General features: G+C 44.1%; 2 protein-coding genes and 1 pseudogene across 9 annotated transcripts in view; 1 reads left to right on the top strand and 2 right to left on the bottom strand.

Moving 5' to 3' along the window:
* The window catches only part of ZNF12 (zinc finger protein 12), a 1,264,586-nt gene that overhangs the window by 1,153,930 nt on the left and 89,810 nt on the right, over positions 1–20,846 (bottom strand). The gene's annotated exons all lie outside the window — the stretch shown is intronic.
* Positions 1–20,846, top strand: part of LOC308651097 (guanine nucleotide-binding protein subunit alpha-12-like) — a 70,709-nt pseudogene that overhangs the window by 29,037 nt on the left and 20,826 nt on the right. Inside the window, exons 5-6 of the transcript XR_014024439.1 lie at positions 1,737–1,835; positions 6,988–7,195. The product of XR_014024439.1 is annotated as a guanine nucleotide-binding protein subunit alpha-12-like (transcript). The remainder of the gene's footprint in view (positions 1–1,736; positions 1,836–6,987; positions 7,196–20,846) is intronic.
* LOC308652255 (speedy protein E4-like) lies at positions 2,622–6,737 on the bottom strand (the record flags this gene model as incomplete). The annotated part of the gene is made up of 6 exons (XM_081300029.1): positions 2,622–2,788; positions 3,521–3,689; positions 4,440–4,525; positions 5,339–5,397; positions 6,009–6,212; positions 6,731–6,737. The coding sequence occupies 6 exons, from the start codon at positions 6,735–6,737 to the stop codon at positions 2,729–2,731; spliced, it is 585 nt and encodes a 194-aa protein (XP_081156155.1). The 3' UTR covers positions 2,622–2,728.

The following is a 20,846-nucleotide window of genomic DNA, read 5'->3' as shown; positions in this document are numbered from 1 at the left end:
TGTGGGAGGCCTGTAGGGAGCCAGTGCTCACAGCATATCTCCTCTGAACTGTTAGACGAAGCAGGCATGTTTCAGATAGTCCCTACGTGGGAGTGACCGGGTGCATAGCCTCTTGGGAAGTAAAATCAAGTACTTGCCTTCAGACCTGCTGTGAGCCCAGGAACATGGATTTCCGGTGAGCTGTGCAAGTGGACTTCTGGTGTGGCCAGGAACTCAGTCTTACAGTGGGAATAGGAAGGCCAACTTAGGTGGGGTCAGAAAGGAAGCCTCCCGGTGGGCCCCAAAATCAGAGTTTAGTGCTTGCCTGCCCAGCATTACCCAAGACAGGCCTTTCCTCAAGAAGGCTTTGCTGGTCAGGGTCTTCTAAAGGGCACCTCACACATGGGGATCAGGAAAAAAAAAACAGTCTGGAGACCTGATGCTGCCTGATGCCACCCTCCCGCTACATAGTTTACATCGTGATTCCCCCATCTCTATCCGTACCACCTGCCCTTGTCTTACTTCCTGGACACTAACCTGTCTCCCACACTCTATGGTAAGTACCCAGAGAGCAGCACTTGAGCCTAGTTTATTGCTCTGCTCATCCAACTCATGCCAAATGCTTAGTTAAATTCCTATAAAAACTCAGCTGAAACCAAGGTCAGCTTCCCTGGTAGGTCATATACATCCATGTCCTCTGAAGATGTTACATCCAGAGGATATGACAGCCTTTATTCAGACCCTCCTAGACCTCCAGCCATGTGCCTCTTATCTCTTATGTTAGCTGGTCCCAGTTTGTGTCCTTTTTTACATGACAAATCAGTAATTATAGGATTGTGCTCTTCTAACCTCAGTGAGATATTATAGAGAATTATACAGTAGGATCATGGGAATCCCCAAATATACACCAGTGGTGAGAAGTGTGAATGGCCTGGGAAACCTGGAACTTACAGCTTGTTTCTGAAGACAGGGCAGTGTAGAGGGGGCTTGCAGCCTCAATCTGTAGCATGTGACCTCCATGCAATTGATCAGCATCAGAATTGCATTGCACAGTGCCAGTCTTTAGTGACTTCTTCCTTCAAGGAACTTATACCTGTTCACTTGCTCAACTCACCCAACCACCATCCCTCTTTTAACACATTCAACCAACCTTAAGCTTGTTCCATGTTGGTCCTTTCTAACCTCTTCACATCATTTCCACTTACCTCTTTAACCCCACATCACATCTCATCACTGGCTCTGTTGCAACCTCTCTTTAACTTTGGTTTAACTTCTTGCTGATACTTTTCTTCACCTGCTTCTTTCCACAGCTGCTTCCATATTCTCTCCCATCTCCCAAGATGCTTGTCTGCAGTAATTCAGTGCCCACACTCTTAGTTCTTTCCTCTCTGTGCCTATCTATTTAGCAACCTTAGCACTTCCTATCATCTCATTAGTTTCTATTTCAACAAGACCCTTTGGATTTCCTTCACTTATGTAAAACTAGAAACATACATAGGTTTCAGGAAAGACTCCCATTGTGACTCAAGTAGCAAAGTCTTTTATTCCCTGGGTGTCCCTGTCTTTGGACTTTAACCAGGAAGTTTTACTTTTACCTTGGCTTTGGAATTCCTCCAGAATTTTCTTTTATTCTTCCTGTGTTCTCTCTTGCAACATCCTCCCTGTGTTTCCTGTTTCCAGTCTCTAGTTTAAGTTCTACAACCTTCTCTGTTGTTCTGCTACATGAAAAATAATTGAGGTGGTTTTCTCCCCCACAGGTTACAAATTTGGTCAATTAAAAACAACACTGTTAAACAGCAGTATCATTTGACAGCGAACAACCAATCTGGAATGACATGATCATATGTATCATTAAGGTAAGGAGATTTTCAACTTTATTCAGTTTTTTCACAAATGCACTGTGCTGTGCTCTTCACAAGCACATAACACATGTGCTCTCGAATGATACATATTTAAAAATGACAGAAAACATGTCAAGGTAAGTTAAATACTAGCAGCTCAATAGTCACAATATTGATGATTGAACATCAAATAAAAACTATATTTATAAGACTATGGGATAATACTACTGAGGTATAAAAGTAATAGATAAAAAGATTAAAATCTTGAGAGAAATATTTATGTACACAAACATGTTATAACACTAATCACAAAACCAATAAGAAACAACAATTTTCTGAACAACATCTATCTCAAAACTATTTAAAATAACCATAGTTCAAAATAAACAACATTTATCATATGTACTAAAACTGTGACAATCCTGTAAATAAATTATCTCCGTGCTTAGTATCCTTAAGGGATAAGTGACCCAAGATGAATTAAAAGGAGAGGTAAAAAGAGAATTTACAGGAGGAGAGAGAGATTCATGGCTAAAGGATATTAACTTTAGACCAAGATCAGCCATTCATCAAAGCTGACATGTGGGCCCAATTGCTGTGGGTTAAGGATTTTTACACATCCTGAGTGATAAACTGTTCTCTCTCAGGTCTGGCTGAGCAGCCTCAGAGCACCCAGCACACCTCTAGGGGGTCATCTGTGTGGTTGGGGTTTGAGACCATGAAGCTGACTTGGAGATTCAGGTTGTTTCACCATCTGCAGAGGGTGGCTGTGGGTGGAGGTGGAGAGGAGTGGATCAAGAAGTTAGGTCCTTGAGCATCCTAAGTAGAAAATCACTGACTCTGTCTGTCATCAAGCCAGGGATGCAGAATTTTGTCCCTCCCCTCAGGCCTCCATGGTTCCAGGACTTCTAGGCAATGAGGGTGCGATCTCGGCGCCACACCCAGAGCTCCGGATTATAAGCTTGAATCTGGAAAGGAAAAGAGCCCCCACCAAAGCTGATGACTTTACAGGATATTGAGGGTTTTGAAGATATGGTTAATTTATTTTTCCACTTCTTAAGATTACTTCACCTTGATTTGGACTTTCTAGTCACCGTGATTCAACAGTCTGCAAATATCTAAAACTACAATGATGAGAGGCTTGATTCTAATAACTAAGTTCTGTCAGCTACAAAGGAGGTGACATAGCAAGGTGTAATTATTAGATTTATTTAGCCTGGTGACAAATGAAGTAGCTATATATGGATATCACAACATTATTTCACAACATTATGGACGACACATCAGAATCATGTTATATAAAATGTAGGACACATTTTTTCAGATTTTTTTTCAATAAAAATCGAGTATATTTTCCTGTATCAGATAACTAAATTAAGCATTTATAAAGATGCTTTGACAGATAGAATCCTTTTGGTGTCTCTTCCCATCAAATTTGAAAAGTTGATTTTATCAAGAGACAAGCTTTATCATTGTCCCTGATTTGAGTAGAATACTGGTTTAACATTAGGAATATTTCTGCTTGGATCCATCAAGAATACTTAGTAACATGGATAAATGCAAAACTGAGGACTGCACAGGAAGTCCTTCCCTCCCTCCTGAGCTTTCTCCTCCCCAGAGCCCACCTGCAGCCACCCACCTTCCTGTCTCTCCAGTCAGCCCATCCCTCTCCCCCCACAAGCACACACAGCACCACTCACCTCCTCACACTCCTCCTTGGAAACCCGAGTGTTCCAGCCCATAGAGCAGATGAACTGATAGCGCAGTTTGTGGAACAGGGGACGCTGGGCGTAGCTCTTCCCATAGAGGAAACGAAAGATCTCTTGTTTAGGAGCCTGGTTGTCCTCTTCCATGTCATTAGCCAGGTAGCTGGGGAAAGAAACCAGGTTGCTCTTTAGAGGCACAAGCAAGAAGGACCTGCCCTTGGAGTCAGCTTCCCAAATGGACTCCCAGAGGACCATCTTCAGACAGGACTGCACCAGCCCTATTAAGTGTTATGGAGGACCACACCTTGGTCCAGAGGACTCTGCCAGACACACACCTTCTGAAGGACTCCAGCCTTTTTCTAGAAAGCATTGAGCAACACAGTTGTGGGAGAGGCCTAAGGGGTGGTTGGACCCATCTTGGGAGAATTTTCAGGGGGTGTGTAGAAAGAGCCACAAATGTGAGAAGACTCCTGTATGAAGAACCAGAGGGGACCACCCTATACTGGACCTGTGTCAGGCTGGGAATTGGGCATCTGTCTTGGAAATCCAGAGGCAGAAAACAGAGCAATGTTGGTATAGATACAGGAAGGAAGAGCAGTCAGATGTGGCTGCACCTCCAGTCTCTGCCAGGGATAGGAGGTGCCCATGCTTTCCTCCACTCCTCTCAGGTGGGCTTTGTGTTTCCTTGGTTTCCTTGAATCTTTAACAACTGGCCTTTAGGGAGCATGTGTGTTTGCTTTGACTAGGGAAGTGTGGAAAAGAAAAACAAACTATACTACAGTGCTGTGATCTCGTGTACACGGAGCAAACAGGACAAAGAGGCTAAAAGTCAAAGAAAGGTTAGTGCCCCTCTGCTCCCCTCCTACCCTCCCAGGTAGTGAGTCCTGATTGATGAAGGAGACCAAATACTCACAGGGCCAGAAAGAAGTGGATTCTCTGGTACTGCCAGGAGAAGAGGCCAGCTCGGCTAAAATAAGCTATGACCATAGACAGGAGGTACTGATGGAGAGAGAGGAAGAACACAGAGAGAGGTCACATCCTGGAAGAGGAGGAAAGAGGGGACAGAGGAATGGGAGTCTGGGGTGAAGAGTGCCCCTAAGAGAAGGTCGCCAAGTAAGGAGACCTGCTGGTTTGGGGAAGGACCTGTGACAGTCTGAGCAGTCGGGGGAAGAGGAGGCTTAGTGTGTACTGTAGGATCAGCTCTGAGGGGACCTTTTGAGGAAAGGCATGTAGGTGAGCTGGGTGAGGAGGGTCTTGGGTAAGCTGGAGAATGGGGCGTCCCAAGAAGTGTAAAGAGGAGAGGAGCCCCAGCGATAAGGATATAGCTCACTCTGTAGAGTGCTTGCTAGCCTCGAATGCACAAGGCCCTGGGTTCAATCCCTAGCATCACAGATAAAAGGCTGTTGAGCACTGGGGTTGTGGCTCAGTGGTAGAGAGCTTGCTAGCACCTGTGAGGCATTGGATTTGATCCTCAGCACCACATAAAGATAAAAAAATAAAGGTATTCTGTCCATCTACAACTAAAAAAAAAACATTTAAAAAAATAAAAGAGGAGAGGTGCCCAAAATCTCAGATAACAATAGCAGAGAGGGGAGGATAGGAATGCAACACCCCAAGCAGAAGCAAGGTCCACCTGTCCTCACTGCATGGAACTGCTAGGCCCTGAAGGGAGATGTTGACAAGTCACAAAGGGTCAGGACTTGGCACATCTTGTTGGTTCTACATGGAGACAGAAGGACCATGGGCTAGAAAGCCCTCCCCTCTCCAGGCTGTGCTGGAGCAGGATCACTGCCCAGTGGAGAACCACCTCACCTTGTCAGACACTCTCAGATTCTTGTCCCAGGCCAGGAATCTTTTGACAACAGGATCCTCTGTGAACAGAACACTGGTGTTAGTTGGGAACCAGAAGGGGCTTCATGGGTGATAGAGAACAGAGAGAAGAATAGGACCTCCATTGGAGAAGGTGTGGGATTGGAGTGCAATAGAGCCCAAAAGAGCCAAATATCCCAGTTGGATAGGAAAAGGACAGGAACATTCCTGGGAAAGCTGCTTTGCCCTGAAACCCCCCGGGAAACAACTGAGTGAGGGTTGGGGTAAGAGATAGATGTCTGTATGACTAAGAACTTGGATTAAACCGCGAGGGCCCATCATCCCCCAAGAATGCACCACCTCAGAATTAGAGTTACTATGTTATTTTCTCATTTGATGGTCACCCCTCAGGGAGGAGGAAATCTAGTAGAGCCACAGTGTCTGCAATCAGTGAGGATAATTGGAATCAAGCTCTGTGATCCCAAGCAGGGTCATTTTTCAGGTGTAATGTAATCATCCATCATCTAAGAGTTTCACAGGGTACATGGGTCCTCAGTCCTCCAGGAATGGGGATCTCAGGGATAGCAGGGCTCTTTGGAAAAGTGCAGAGGCTATAAGTTCCTTCTTTGTGTAAAGAGCAGGATTGAAGGGCGCTACCTGGGTGTCTCCCTACCTAGAAGCCTGTTGAAAACCTCATGGTGTTCTGGTTGCACCAAGTCCATTCGCCGTTTTTTGACTTTCATTTTGAGGCCACACAGTGACTCCACATCCCAGGGGTGATTTAGCTCACTTTCCACATCCTCCAGCTCATCCTCAGATTCAGTGGAGGACTCTCTCTTTCTCTTTATGCCAGTGGTCTCAGGCAGGAGACCAGATTCTACCCAGGGTGCAGAATCAAAAATCCCCGGGGGATCATCCTCCGAGTCTCCCTCAGATTCTGAGGTCCACTCTCTCTTTCTCGACCGACATGGGAGGCAGGGTTTTACCCACAGAGCTGAGTAAAGGAAGCAGAGTCAAGCTCCTGAATTTGGAACTCATCCTTTCATCCTCTGATCCCAGTTCACCTCCCACACGCCAGACCTTCAACTGTTGCCTTCTGAGCTATTGTTCCATCTCTCCCCTTGGCTGGTAGCCGTCTTCCCCTGATTCTCTGTATCATTGTCCCATCTCCCTGTTCCTTAAAACTCTTCCTCATTATGGACACTTTCTCTCATGGGTGGAGTGACCCTTTTTACATTCCCTCTACCCACTTCCTGAACTTAGATCTCATCTTCTAGCCCAATTCCTTTCTCTGTAGATTTTCCATCCATGTGGACTTCCTTGTCCCGTGGCCTATTCTGATCTTCAAAAGTGGGCTTCCTACCTTTCCTGACTGCTCTACCCCTTCGTCCTTACCAGTCATCATGTCAAATCAGTTCTCACTCTAGCTCCCTTACCTGATGGACCTGCCACTTCATCATCTACCACCACCCCCAGGTGGGATTGTGAGGTGCTCGGCTGGGAAGGCGATTGCCCAGACTGGGAAGGCGATTGCCCAGACTGGGAAGGCGATTGCCCAGACGGGGAGATTTCTTGATCTGCCATAAGTTCTCCAATACTCTGTCTTCCTTCTACAAAACCTAGGTTCTTATTAAGGTAAATCTTTCTTCCAGAATTTGGTTGAATAGGAGTCTGTTTGCTCTTCTCCAAACAGGGGAAATCAGGTGAAGAACAGTGCTGAGAACAAACTGTTGCCCACTGCACTGCCAGTGGTCCACAGAGTCTGTCCCTTCCAATCAGGAAGGTTGGAAGCCTCTGATGTCATAACTCATTCCAACCTGGCAACCAGTTTGAAGGAAAACACCTGTAACTGTCAGACTGGTATGTGCACCTGTCCTAGAGTTCTAGAGGAGATGGTCTCTGCTGTGACTGATCCAAACTCTGTCCACTTTGCCAAACTAACCTATGGGTCTCTGACTCCCTCTTTCACTTCTGTCTAGACCCGGGTTCTTCTCTCCATTGTCAACACAACACATGTTAGATACCCAATCTCTGGGCATTTCCATTTCAGAGTTCAGTGCAGTGGGAGATGAAGGAGTATGGCAAGGAAGAAGGGGGAGGGCAGAAATGACATGACCTCCCAAGAAGGAGCTCAGCATGTACAAAAGAACCCAAGCACACTGAATTATCACTTGAAAACCCTAAAAGGAAACACTCAGTTTAGCAAATCTAATCTGCTAAGTGCCACTGGCCTTCACTGTTTTCAGAAATCTGTTAAGGGGACACACACTCTGCACTTAGGCATGTTTGACACAAGGATTCCTTTTGAGGTCATAAAATCATAGGAAATTGTAAACATGCTCATGGTTTTCCTAGAGTGTCTGCACTATCTGGGAGTCTATGGATCACCTCAGGTTAGCCTCTCAGTTCCAATCAATCTCTCTCCAGTTACATAGCATATTTGGGAGCACAGACATTGCTCTTGACCTGCATATTTCATTGTCACCTATGCACCCTATGGAAAGTCTCACATGTAGAAAAAAGAAACAAATGGGAGATTTTCTGATTGAAGACAGAGAATAATATTTGCTGAGAAGATGGGAAGTGCATGGGATGTGACCCAGCACCCAGTGGAACTGGGGAGCTGCTTCCAAACGTCCTAACTTAGCCTTTTGCTTTACAGCTGGGCATTCAATCCATGTTTTATCTTTCTGTCCACAAAATGTGTTTAAATGTGTAGAAAACTCGCCATGTTAACCATTGTGCTGTGTAGAGGGTGAATTGTCTCAATTACATGCATGTCTCACTTAAAAATGGAGATATATTCCTAAAAATGTGTTATAGGGTGATTCATCATTGTATAAACATCCTAGAGTGCTCTTACACCAACTGAGATGGCTACAATCTCACTGTGCTGTCATACTGTGGGACAAATTCATGTATGTGGTGCATTGTTCCATCGTTGGCCATAACGTCATCATGTGGGGCATGAGCTGTATTATCCATCGGGAGAGCTTTTCCATCACCATAAACAGCCATTCTTCACCCATGAAGCATTAATTCCCACTTCTCCTTCCGCAACTTGACCATCATTATACTTTCTGTCTCTATGAAATTGAGAACCCTCGGTACCTCATCTGTGTTGAGGACTGTGAACTCATACAGTATGTGTCCCACTGTGTCTGGGTCATTTCACTTTGTGTACTGTCCTCAAGATTCTACATTGCTGGAGAAGGGGTCAGAATTTCCCTCTTTCTTAAGGCTGAATAGCAGAAGAGAAGATAACATCTTTTGTCCATCTGTTTATCCCTCAGTGGGCATTGGGTTGATTCCACATTTAAGCTGCAAGACTTTCTTTTCCCACTGTTGGACCTTATCAACAAGACCATGTTTGTTATTCATGGTGTGCTTGAAGTTTTATTTTGCATTTGAATGTCTTACATGATTCTGATGACCCCATTCCAAGCAGGAGTAAATGCAGGTTGATTCGTGTTATCAGCTGAGAGTGAGTGTCCACCTAGTTTTGCAGCCCTGGATGTTCAGAGTTGAATGAGGACCCAGCAGCCTTCCAAGTGACCATGAGTTCCTTGGCAGCTCTCTCTCAGGTCCTGGCTGTCAGGAAGCAGGTCATGTTGCTGTGGAAAACCAATTGCATAGATGCTCCGCTTCTTTGGAATCTATTCATGATGTCTTTAAGCATCAGAGCTGCTTGGGTTCTCTCATAGCAAATCAGAAGTTCACACTCTTCCTTGTAGTGGACAGCCTTCAGGTATACCCACATGCTACATGATAATGTTTTGGTCAGTGATGGTCCACATATATGATGTTGATCTCACACAATAGTATCGCCTGTTGATGTAGGAGCCAACTTAGCCTCTGTAAATATACTCTGTGACTTCCCCCAAAGACAGATTTCCTATGGGCACATTTTTCACTCCTTATCCTGAGCATTAAATGATGCATGACTGTATGAGAAGATTATGTTCAAATTAAAAGTCCCAATAATTTTGGCCCAAATTCAACTCATAGTTTGTCATTTCCTATCTCTGCTGGCCACCTGGTCTAGACATGCTGCATGCAGTTAGGCAGATTTCATCCTCTTTTTTTTTTTTTTACATTTTTTATTCTAATTAGTTACACATGACAGTAGAATACATTTTGGCACATTTTACATAAATGGAGTGTAAGTTCTCATTCTTCTGGTTGTACATGAGGTAGAGTTACACTGGTTGTGTAATTATATCTGCATATAGTGTAATAATGTCCCATTCATTCTACAGTCAAACCTACCCTCATGACCCTTCCCCTTCCTTTACTCCTCTCTGTCTAGTCCAAAATACCTCTATCTCCACACCCCCCTTATTGTTAATTAGCATCTGCATATCAGAGAAAACATTTGACCTTTGGTTCTTTGGGATTGGCTTATTTCACTTAGCATAATATTCTTCAGCTCCATCCATTTACCAGCAAATGCCATAATTTCATTCTTTTTAAGGCTGAGTGATATTCCATGTATATATACCACGGTTTCTTTATCCATTCATCTGTTGAAGAGCAACTACGTTGGCTCCATAGTTTAGCTATTGTGAGTTGAGCTGCTATAAACATTAGTGTGTCTGTGTCACTGTAGTATGCTGATTTTCCTTTGGCTATAAACCTAGGAGTGGGATGACTGGGTCAAATGGTGGTTCCATTCCAAGTTTTCTGAGGTATCTCCTTACTGCTTTCCAGAGTGGTTCCACCAATTTTCAGTCCCACGAGCAATGTATGAGTGTACCTGTTTCCCTATATCCTTGCCAACCTTTATTGTTGCTTGTGTTCTTGATAGCAGGCACAGTCCATCTTAATATATGTGATTACCTTGTTTTAAAATGGAGTAATACGTGCAGATTTTGTTTGAAATGTACCTTCACCTCTACAACTTTTCTCCTGCTATGGATACAGTCTGATGCAGCAGAGATAACAGAGTGAATGTTTGTGCTTTGCAAATACCACTTTTAGCATAAGGTGACATGTAGGATCACTACAGTACAGTTTGTTGGCCAGTCCTCACAGATTCTAATTAAATGGGTGTCGTATTTCTTAGTACTGAAACACTCAGGGTCACTCCTGAGTGAACTGGTCTGCAGGAAATAACTACACAAACAACAGAGATACCTTTTTCTTTGGTCCTGTGACAGCTTTTCTGACTTTAGGGGTCTGTGGAGGGGTGAGCCATTAAAATGAGACAGGGGGTCAGGTTTCAGGGCGTTGAGTCTAGCTTGTGGTGTCTGCTGTCAGCAGATTGACTGATATCTAGGAAGGCCACACCCAGAGACAGAGCAAGAGAAGGGGACACACAAAGGGCATTTTCGTGGACCATTCTATTCCAAACAGGTCAAAGGTGTAGTATAACAAAGGAATAGCTGAGTGTAGCTCTTGAAGATATTCCTTCTACTACTTGGCCCAAGTCACCAAGTGATTGGTCAGAGCCTCTTGGTTCAGGATGGAAGGCATGGGTCATTCAGAGTGGCTCCCCACAAATGGGAATGACAGTGTTTTCACTAGAGTACTTTAAAATTTCAAAATATCTGGAGAAGGTAGCAGGGATCCTAAAGAATTAGAAATCGGGCAGTGGGCAACAATGCCCTTCTGGCCATTCTTGATCCAGAGGTGGCAGAATTTCTCAAGAAGTGGAAAGGCTCCACATCTATGTGTTGTTCCAGAGTGTGGAACCAGTGGGGAGCAGCATTGGTGCATGAAGTCCACTCACAAAGGCTGTGGGCAAGGAACGGTTCTGAAAAAGTAGATTCTGAAGGGGAAAGAAATTTGAAAACAAGGACTATTATGAGCTGCCTTCCAAGAACTTCCTAGTGTTCAGAGTCAGGTTTTTCAGAGATTGGTTCCTAGGGTTTTTTTTTTTTTTTTTTTTTTGCAGACTTGATACCACAAAACTGATGAAAATTACACTAGTACTCTGCCACTGAGCTAAATTCCCCTTCCCCTAGTTCCACTTCTTTTTTTAATATTTATTTATTTATTTAATTAATTTTATTTTTTTGTGTGGTGCTGAGGATCGAACCCAGGGCCTTGCACATGCTAGGTGAGCACTCTACCACTGAGCCACAACCCAAGCCCTTAGTTCCACTTCTTAAAGATTCTGGACCTGAATCTTTTTTAAAATTTATTTATTTATTTATTTAAGTTGTTGATAGACCTTTATTTTATTAATTTATGTGGAGTGCTGAGAATCGAACCCAGTGCCTCACACATGCCAGACAAGTGTGCTACTGATGAGCCCCAGCCCCAGCCCCTGGACCTAAATCTTTAATAGGACAGTCTTGCCAAGTGATGTACTATGTTCTGCTAAAATAGGGATGTAGGGATGGACCAGAGTCATTATTGTCAGGTTGGTGGCAGTGAAGCAGCCTGCCCGTGGGAAAAAACATCAATCAGGTGCCGACAGAAACGCCTGTCAGCAGAATCCCCTGGCCAATCCTGGGATTCAACCAGCTTCCTGCGACCAACTCCAGAGGGACAAGGGACTCTAAAAACACCTTTTCCTGTCCCAAGCCCTTCCCTTCCTGCCTAAGCCCCATAAAATCCCAGTCCAGTGGAGCTCCCATGCGCTTTCTCCTCAGACCCTTCTCCTGTCCACTCTGTGGGTCTGATGAATTGCTGCCCAGGAGTGAATCTCAAAAAAAGCCTCGTTCGGCAGCCTTTTTAAATCTGCCTCCTTTGGTCGCTGCCCACCTTGTCTTATCTTACAATTATGACTTTGTGTTTTTTGTTGCTGACTTTCATTGTTCGGCAGGGAGTTACAAAGTCATAGGCTACAGGACTTCTCCTTTTGAGTTTTATCAGTGCTCACCATGAACATGTTTGCATCTCTGTTCAAGTGCCTTCCCTCTTTATTCAGATTTAATGTGTATTATCTTGTTAATCCACAGATGTACAAATTCTCTTGTTAGTAATTTAGCAAACGTGGAGTTTTTGGTTTACTGGTTGCATATTTCTGAGTCATAGTGGTTTGCATTATACTTGCTTGTTCATGGCTTTAAATGCATTTAAATGGAATATAGCAAGCGTAGACTAAGAACAATGATAGAAGCATAGCAAGTGAAAAAAAAAAGAAAGCCATAATATTTAGTTGACATAGTAGATATTTTATTGATGAAAATTATATTCCACTGTCAGCCTTACTTGTTTTGGAAAATACTGCCTCCCTTTATTTCTTTGTATCATGTTTAACAAAGCCATGCCTTGGATTCTATTTCTGACCCTCCCTGTTTCTGGACAGGTGAATTGGCATTCTGACTTCATATGTCATGCAGCAAGGGAGATTTGATGTACTTTTGGAATTCTGCTCAGCAGTTATTTGATCTTCCTCAGGGTCCTCCTGGCAGTTGTTATAAGTGCTATGTGGGCCATTGTGTGTGTCAGTGTGAAAGGTTAAAGAGTAGCTTTTTCTATTGGACACCTGTTCCTTTTTATTTAATAGCTTATTGAGATATAATTTGCATACCCTGTGATGCACCTATTTAAAGTGTACAACTCAGGGGTTTTTAGTACACATCAGAGTTGGGCAACTATCACCACAATCAACTTCAGAATATTTCATCACCTCCAAAAGAAATCCTGTCAGTACCCATTAGCAGTCATTCACCATTTTCCCCCAGTTCACCCAGCCCTAGGCATTCTCTCATCTCCATTCTGTCTCCATAGATTTGCCTATTCTGGACATAATAGAAGTGGAATTATCCACTATGTGACCTTTTGTGAGGCTTCTTAGTGTAAAATCTTCAGGGTTCATCCATGTTATTTTACATGCTCAGACCTTCATTCTTTCTTATGGCTGAATAAGGTTACATTGAAGGAATTGACTCATTTTACTCATCATTTGGTGAATATTTGATTATTTCCCTTTTTGAACTATTACTAATAATGCTGCTATGAATATTTGCACACAAGTTTTTGTACAGACATGTGTTTTCATTTCTCCCAGGTATGTACCTGGGTCTGCCACACGACCAGCGCTGGCTTCATTAAAGAAGGTTCAATTCATGAGTAAATGCTAGGGAGTTTTAAATTAAAGAGACAAGATTCTAATTACCTGTAAAACCAGCTCTAGGACGGCTTCTCCTAGCTCCCGCCTCCAGCCACCTTTTAAGGAACTGCCAAATTTCTAAGGAACTGCACCTTTTACTTTCCCAAAAGATCATAAATATCAAACTAAAAATTTTCCCGACAGCAAAGGAAACAACCAAGAATGTGAAGAGAGAGCCTACAGAATGGGAGAAAAGCTTTGCCACCTTCACCTCCAATACAGCATTAATCTTCCTATATATGAAGAACTGAAAAACTTAACACCAATAAAATAACCCAATCAATAAATAAGCAGAGGATCTTCTGCGACCATAGAAGTGTCTGTGGTCAGTCAACAGATGAAAAAAGTCAACATCTTTGGTAATTAGAGAAAAACAAATTAAAACTACATCAAGATTTCATTGTACTCCAGTCAGAATGGCAATTATTAAGAGTTCAAGTAACAATAAATGTTGGTGAGGATGTGGAGAAAAAGGTACACGCATACGTTGTTGGTGGGACTGCAAATTGGTGCAACCACTCTGGAAAGCATAATGGAGATTCCTCAGAACACTTGGAATGGAACCACCATTTGATAACCACCAGTTATCCCATGTACCTGAAGTACTTAAAATAACATATTTTAGTGATGCAACCACACAGTGTTTATAGCAGCTCAAATGACAATAGCTAAGCTATGGAACCAATCCAGATGCCCACCAACAGATGAATGGAGAAAGAAAATGTGGTATATATACAAAATGAAATATTACTCAGCCTTAAAGAAGAATGAAATTATGTCATTTGCCAGTAAATGGATGAACTGGATACTATCATGCTAAGTGAAATAAGCCAATCCCAAAAAACCAAAGGCTGAATGTTCTCTCTGATATGTAGATGCTAACACATAAGGTGGTGGGGAGAGAAGTTCATTGGATTAGACAAAGGGGAATGAAAGGAAGGGAGGGAGTGGTGGGGGTGAGAGAATAGGGAAAACAGAATGTATCAAACATAACTTTACTATGTTCATATAAGAATACATGATCACTTTAACTCCTCACCTTCTACACCACAAGAATGGGAAGTTAGAGTCCATGTATATATAATATGTCAAAATGCATTCTACTGTCATGTATATCTAAAACAAGAACAACAAATACTGTGGAAAAGGTAAGAAGCAAACAAAAAATCCAGGTAGGAAAAAGTATTTGTAACATCTTAAATAAGGAAGCAGTGTCCTTAGCATATAATGTCTTCTACAGTGACTACGAAGAGAACCCACAGGCAGTAGAAAGACAGACAGACAACACGAGCAGTAGAGAAAACAAATGACTTTCAAATGTATAAAATGTTTAGCTTCAATTACAAAATAAAATCTGTTAGTACATTGCACTGGTGAGGCTGGGTAGAAATAGGCAGCTCTTTTTTTTTTTTTTTTTTCCCCAGTGCCAGGGGTGGAACTTGGGCCCTTGCATGCCAGGCAAGTTCTCTGCCATGAGCCAGGTCCCCAGCCCTCAGGCAGCTCATTTTGTTGGTGAGAAAGTAAATTAATTTAATCCCTTGGGATCGTATACACCCATTTTTTTCCTATATATTTGACGTGTACAAAGGAGCTCTTGTAGGGATCTTCATCATGGTGCTGTTCCTAGAAATAAAACATCAGAAAACACTATGTGTGTCCAAAGGTCATTGATTAGGTGAACCTGCTTCATCCATTTCATGGTCTGCTGTGCACCTTTACGTGAGACAGTGATTCCTGGATATGGATTTGTGGCAGGCCCCTCCCCTGTGCCTCTGATAGTGCCCAGCCTGGGGCACACTAGCCCAGAAGCTCTGCCTGACCTCTGCCTTTAGGCTGCTGGCACTGAAACAGGTTGCACAGTGGTGGGGGAAAAAAGAAAGAGAAAATAAGTTGTGAACAGTAAAGGGTGATTTCGTGTGGGCTGAGGTACAGGACATCATATGTCATTTGCTGGTCTTCTAAACAGAATAAAATATGTATTGTTACGTACTTTGCATAGAAGGAGACACAGCTACTTGTTATTTCTAGAAAAAGTAACTGAGGACTAGGGTTCAGGGAAAGGAGGAGGTTCTAAAACTTAATTTATTATTATCATTATCATCATCATTGTTGTGTGGTACTTTGGATGGAACCCAGATGTTTTGCATGCTAGGCAAGTGTCCTACCACTCAGTCCTAAAATTGAGTTTTTAATCAACTTGACCCATTTGCAGTTTTTAACTGTTACTTGTGTTACCTTCACTGAATCAGTGAGGTTTTTTCCCTATAAATTTTACTTTCAAGTCTGCTTTTTAAAAATAATTAACACATTGGTAATTCTTGGTACGTGTATAATTTCCATTGTGCCTTTGTTTTATTAGTCACCTCTCAATAATTAATTCATCATTTGAGCATAAAGACAATGTATTTAGCTTTGGGTTGATATTTCTCTACAAAAGAAATATCACAAGTTGTAGAGGGAGCATTTGGAACAAATATAATTCTATCATCTGTGTTCAAAAGGTTGATCCTCTTTTTCTATAAATATATATGAGCAAGTATTTGTTGGGAATACTCTTGATATTATCGTAGTCATTTCTTTTTCTATTATTTTGTGTGTTTCTGTGTGTGCATGTGTGCGTGGCTCTCAGGATTGAACCCAGAGACATTCTACCATGGAGTCATATCCCCAAGCCTTTTTATTTTTATTTTGAGATAGGGTCTAAGATGCTGAGGCTGACCTTGAACCTGGAATCCTCCTGCCTCAGCCTCACAAGTGCTGGGTTTATAGGCATGTGCCACTCTGCCTGGCTCTTTTTTTGGTTTGAGATGAAGTGCTGTAGTTGGCCCTGTGTGAGAGGTTTAACTAGAAACAGTTCATTCTCATTGCTATCATGTGTTCATAGAGAAGGCCCTTGACAGATGAGGGCTGCTATTTACCATGTTTGGCTTAATGAGGAGACATCTCTTTCTTCTCCTCTACCTTTGAGCCTCAGGAGCTCTTGCTTATTTATAGCCATAGAAAATGGCTGCAGGAACCAGAAACATCCACAATTTTGTGATCTTTGTTGCTCTGCTGTCAGTGGCTGTACCTGATGTAGGACTATGGGTCACTCGAGGAAGACTGGTGAGAACATTGCAACACAGCTGTGCTCCTTGGTAGGGGGTCATCACCTGGCACCTACTACAGGGCCCAGGTCCACTTCTGCTTCTTTATCTCAAGTGGAAAGTGAATGTGCAAATGCAGATGCCTTCCAAGGCTTGCATAGCTTTGTGTCTTCTTCAGTGCCTCATGTCTTCCTGGAACCTTGATCTGAAGCACTCCACTTTTACTTTTTGTCTGTGGGCATACTGCATTATTGCAGCATTTGTAGGCATTGTCACTAGGTGTTTCAAGCCCAGGGACTTTGGATAGTGTTAGGATGGAAGTGTTAGGACATATTCTTATTGAGGGTCCCAGCTCTCCAGGAGACAGTGTGGGGGTATTGTTTTCTGTTTTGCTTGGAGGGCCAGCTATGTGGGACTGTTTTTACAGATCTGCGCCATTTATCTGCAAAAGAGAACTATTACAATTAATTACTTTATAAAACCTGCCTTTGAGCCAAAAATGAGGACATAGATTGCCTACTATTTTAAAATGAGACTCTTAACAGGATAATTCTTGGAATTTAAAGGCTATTTTTTTTTTTTACTATCTCATTCTTTAGATCTTAGGTATTTTTCTCTATTTTTTAAAATTTTGTATTAATTGTATAGCATTTTTATTTTACTTACAATAGTAAGTAAAAAAAAAAAGTTTTCCAAAAGGAGAGAGTTGATATTATCCATCATATATAAGTACCCAGTCTTCTACTGTCTCACTTGCCCTGGGAAGAACCTGGGAAGGTCAATCTCCAGGTCTCATGGGGGTGCAGGTAGGACAGCATGAGACCCACACATACAGTGTGCCACCCAGCTTTTTCTTCAAGAAGTACAGGATGCCATCTGGGGAGATAGGGCTGCAAGTCAGGAGGTAGCTGGGACCTATCCCCCGCCCCAGCTCAGGGCAGGCAAGCCCTGTCCTCTCCTGTCTGTGACCAGCCCTTTCCAAACCATATATGAGCTAGCAACATCTGCTGTGAAGATGAAAGCTCAAAGCAGCCACATGCTATGGTCTGAGGGCTGTGGCTGAGCCTGTGAGTCAGGTAGTATGCACCTGTGGGCTAGTAACTTCTCGGGTTGCTGTTTCTTCTAGGGTCATGGGAGCTGATCTGGTTGGCAGAACTGAGATCTGTCAACAGCCAAGCAGGGACACTGACAAGGCTGTTGGGCTAATAAAATGGGTTTCAGGACGTGCCACAATAGCCTCAGGGAGGGATAGGCAGCTGAAACAGCCCCACAATGTTCCAGGGTCCTGTGAACATAGCACCTCATATGGCAAAAGAGATTCTGCATGTACAATTGCAGATGTTGAGATGGGGAGATTATTCTGCATTATCCAGAGGTCAGAGTGAAAGACATGAGCTGATTGCTGTCTTGGAGAATAGAGGAAGGGTCCACAAGCCAATGAATGCAGGTTCCCCCAGAAGCTTTAGACGGCAGGAGGGAAATTCTTCACGGAGCCTGTAGAAGGAATGCAGCCTACTCACACCTCAACCTCAGCCCAGGGAGAATCCTGACCCCCAGAACTGTAGGACCAGGTGTATGGTCACCCATACAGCCACGATAAAGACTCACTCCCCAGGAGTGTGGGCATGGACAGAACTGAGGAAGCCAGGACACCACCAATGCAGAGCCCAAGGGAGGGAGAGTGGCCAGGAAAGCCCGGAGGGGTCTCACTGTGACTGATGAATGGGATGGTGCTCAGAGTGACCAAACAGGAAGGAGCATACCACCAGAGGATTGGACCCTGCTCCCTGACCTAGGGAGGTAAGCCACCCCTCCCCTCAGCAGATAACAGTGAGATCACAGACACTATCCAAGACCTCCAGAGGGGAGCATTGGCTGCAGGGCCACTGAGAAATTCAGGGGCAGGACTGCTCCTTTTCTGTGACCAGGGATGGCTGTGTCAGACACACTCCCCCAAACTCAGACGATACACTAATGAGGAAGAACCTCCTGTCTGAACTATACCCCGGTAAACTTCAGATCCATCAGAAACCTACTGAGGAACCAGGAGGATTGGAGCTCAATGCAACAGAGCTGCGCTGCTCCTGAGACGAGGAGCCAGTATGATCCTGGCTGCCAATCTGAGGTGCCGTATTCTGAGAGGGATGAAGACTGCATCCCTGAGGGTCCTAGAGCTGCCCAGAGAAGGGTCACATCTTTGTCCCAGTGGGGCCTGGCAGAGGAAAAAGAAAATCCCCTCAAGAATACTATCATCCCAGGGTGTAGATATTTGTAAAGAATAATCTAAACTGGGTGGCACACTCCTATAATCCTACCTGCTTGGGAAGTTGAGAAAGGAGGATCACAAGTTTGAGCCCAAAATTTAAAATAAAAAGGATGAGCATGTAGCTCAGTGGTAGAGCACATCTGGGTTCAGTCCCAGTGCAAAAAGAAAAGGAAACAAAAACAAAGGATGGGAATTGCTGTAAAATGAAACTCAGGGAGGCATGGACTTCTGCAGGGACACCAGAACCCTGTAAATTGACCAGGCAAGGCCCACTGGCATGGGTGGTAGGAGTAAGCATGTATCTCAGCTACAAAAAGTCAGGCTGGCTGAAACAGGAGTGTAGGCTCATGCTATGGAGAAGGGTTTGACAAGGCAGGGAAGGGCCTTGAAGGATGGGAGATAACCAGATAGCATACTAGAAGGACAGATGGACACAGACCAAGCATAGAGGCTGTGGGAGTGTTTGCAAGTTCCTCAGACCAACAGCCTTGGCCTTACCCTGCAGTTGTTAGAAATGCAGGTCCCAGGACCACCCCAGACTCATCTCAGCAAGATGCTGTGTGTCCACATGTTAGGGAGGAGTGCTCCTAAAGCTATAAGCAGGACAAGTGAAGAGAGGCTGACTCCACAGGATTAGTAGCAGATCCTCAGGTATGGGCTGATGTAGAGCATGACCGTGATGCCAGCAGTGCTGATTCTGAGCAGTTAGGAAGGAGCTGTCATGGACCCCAGACGTGCCAACTAGCCTGCTTGGGGCAAAGCCAGTCTAAGCCCAACTTCCTCTAGTCACTGCCGGGATGCCAGCCTCAGGGGAAGGGCATGGCACACTAGTGTCTCAGATAGAAGCTTGTCATTCTTCTCCAAAGCCCAGCACATTTATGCCCAGCTGGACCACCTGCCCTTAGAATGCTGGAAGCACACTGGCCAGCCCACCGCTGATCCTCCTCATTCCCCGGCTGGGTCATTCTTGTGTTGTCTGATCTCTGACAATAAAGAGCCCTAGAGGACAGCAGCCATGCTGCAGGTTCCCAAGTCCTGCTCCCCACGTCCAATCCAGTCTCTTTCAATACAGTATCAGGCCAGGTAACCCTGAATTCAATCTCTGCTTCTACCAGTGTCCAGCTCTGATACATGCGCAGGTCAAGTGACTTCTCCCAGCCTTAATTTCCTTATCTGTGAAGTGGGCTGACCCTAAACTCAGCACCCCACACAGGAAGTGATCTTTGTAAAGCTCACTGCCCAGGGGCGTCACTCTGTAGTGTTCCTTTCTAGGATCTGTTCGTAGATGTCTGACCAGACAACAACTCCTCTTGAGAAGCCTGTGTGGCCATATTCTTCCTCCTGCATCAGTAGGGGAAGTCTCTTACCCACTGTCAGCCTCCACCTATTCCTTCTGCTCTGCCAGGTCATTTCTGCACAAGACCCACTTCTTATGTGGAGCCCAAAACTGAAGGTGAAAATGTGTTCCTAGCAGCCAAGGGTGCCCTGGAGGAGGGACCTACCCAGTTCTCTCTGCCACATGCAACCCAACATCTTGGCCATGGTGATAGCTCTGAAAGAAAAAACCTTCAAAAGAAGGTGCTAGCTGTGATCTGCAATCTCTCCCCTGTTAATTGTCTTAACAACTGCAGCTGCTGTGTACCAAAGTCTATCACTACCTGTTGCTGTACCTCTGTCAGTCAGTTAGGCCTTATGACTTAGAGCTGCAGATGCCACTGAATCCATGTACTTGTCCCAGAATAGCAAAGCAATAGCCAGGGTGAGCTGGAATACACCAGGGCCCACCCACATTGCCAACCACCTTCTGCTACCCCTAGCTAAGTGCAAGCAGATATCCCAGGGAATGTGTATCCACAGAGACCATAGCTCTCCAGAGCCTGCTATGACAAAATTGGCTTGAGGCACAGTGAGGCAATACTGAGGCAAGCCAGAGGATGCCAACCTGTCACCCCACTGCAACTTGGCCCTGGACCAGTACAGGTACCCTCTCCACACAGGGCTGCAGTTCTGAACACCTGGGCATCCTGGATTCACTAACTTCAACCTCCTGGGAAGCTGGGATTGCAGGCCAGTAGTGAGAAAACGGAAGTAAGG

Source organism: Spermophilus citellus, assembly GCF_964194105.1.
Source record: "Spermophilus citellus genome assembly, chromosome: 6".
Classification (NCBI taxonomy): domain Eukaryota; kingdom Metazoa; phylum Chordata; class Mammalia; order Rodentia; family Sciuridae; genus Spermophilus; species Spermophilus citellus.
Note: the sequence above shows the minus strand (reverse complement) of the source record. Positions and strands in the feature narration are given on the sequence as shown.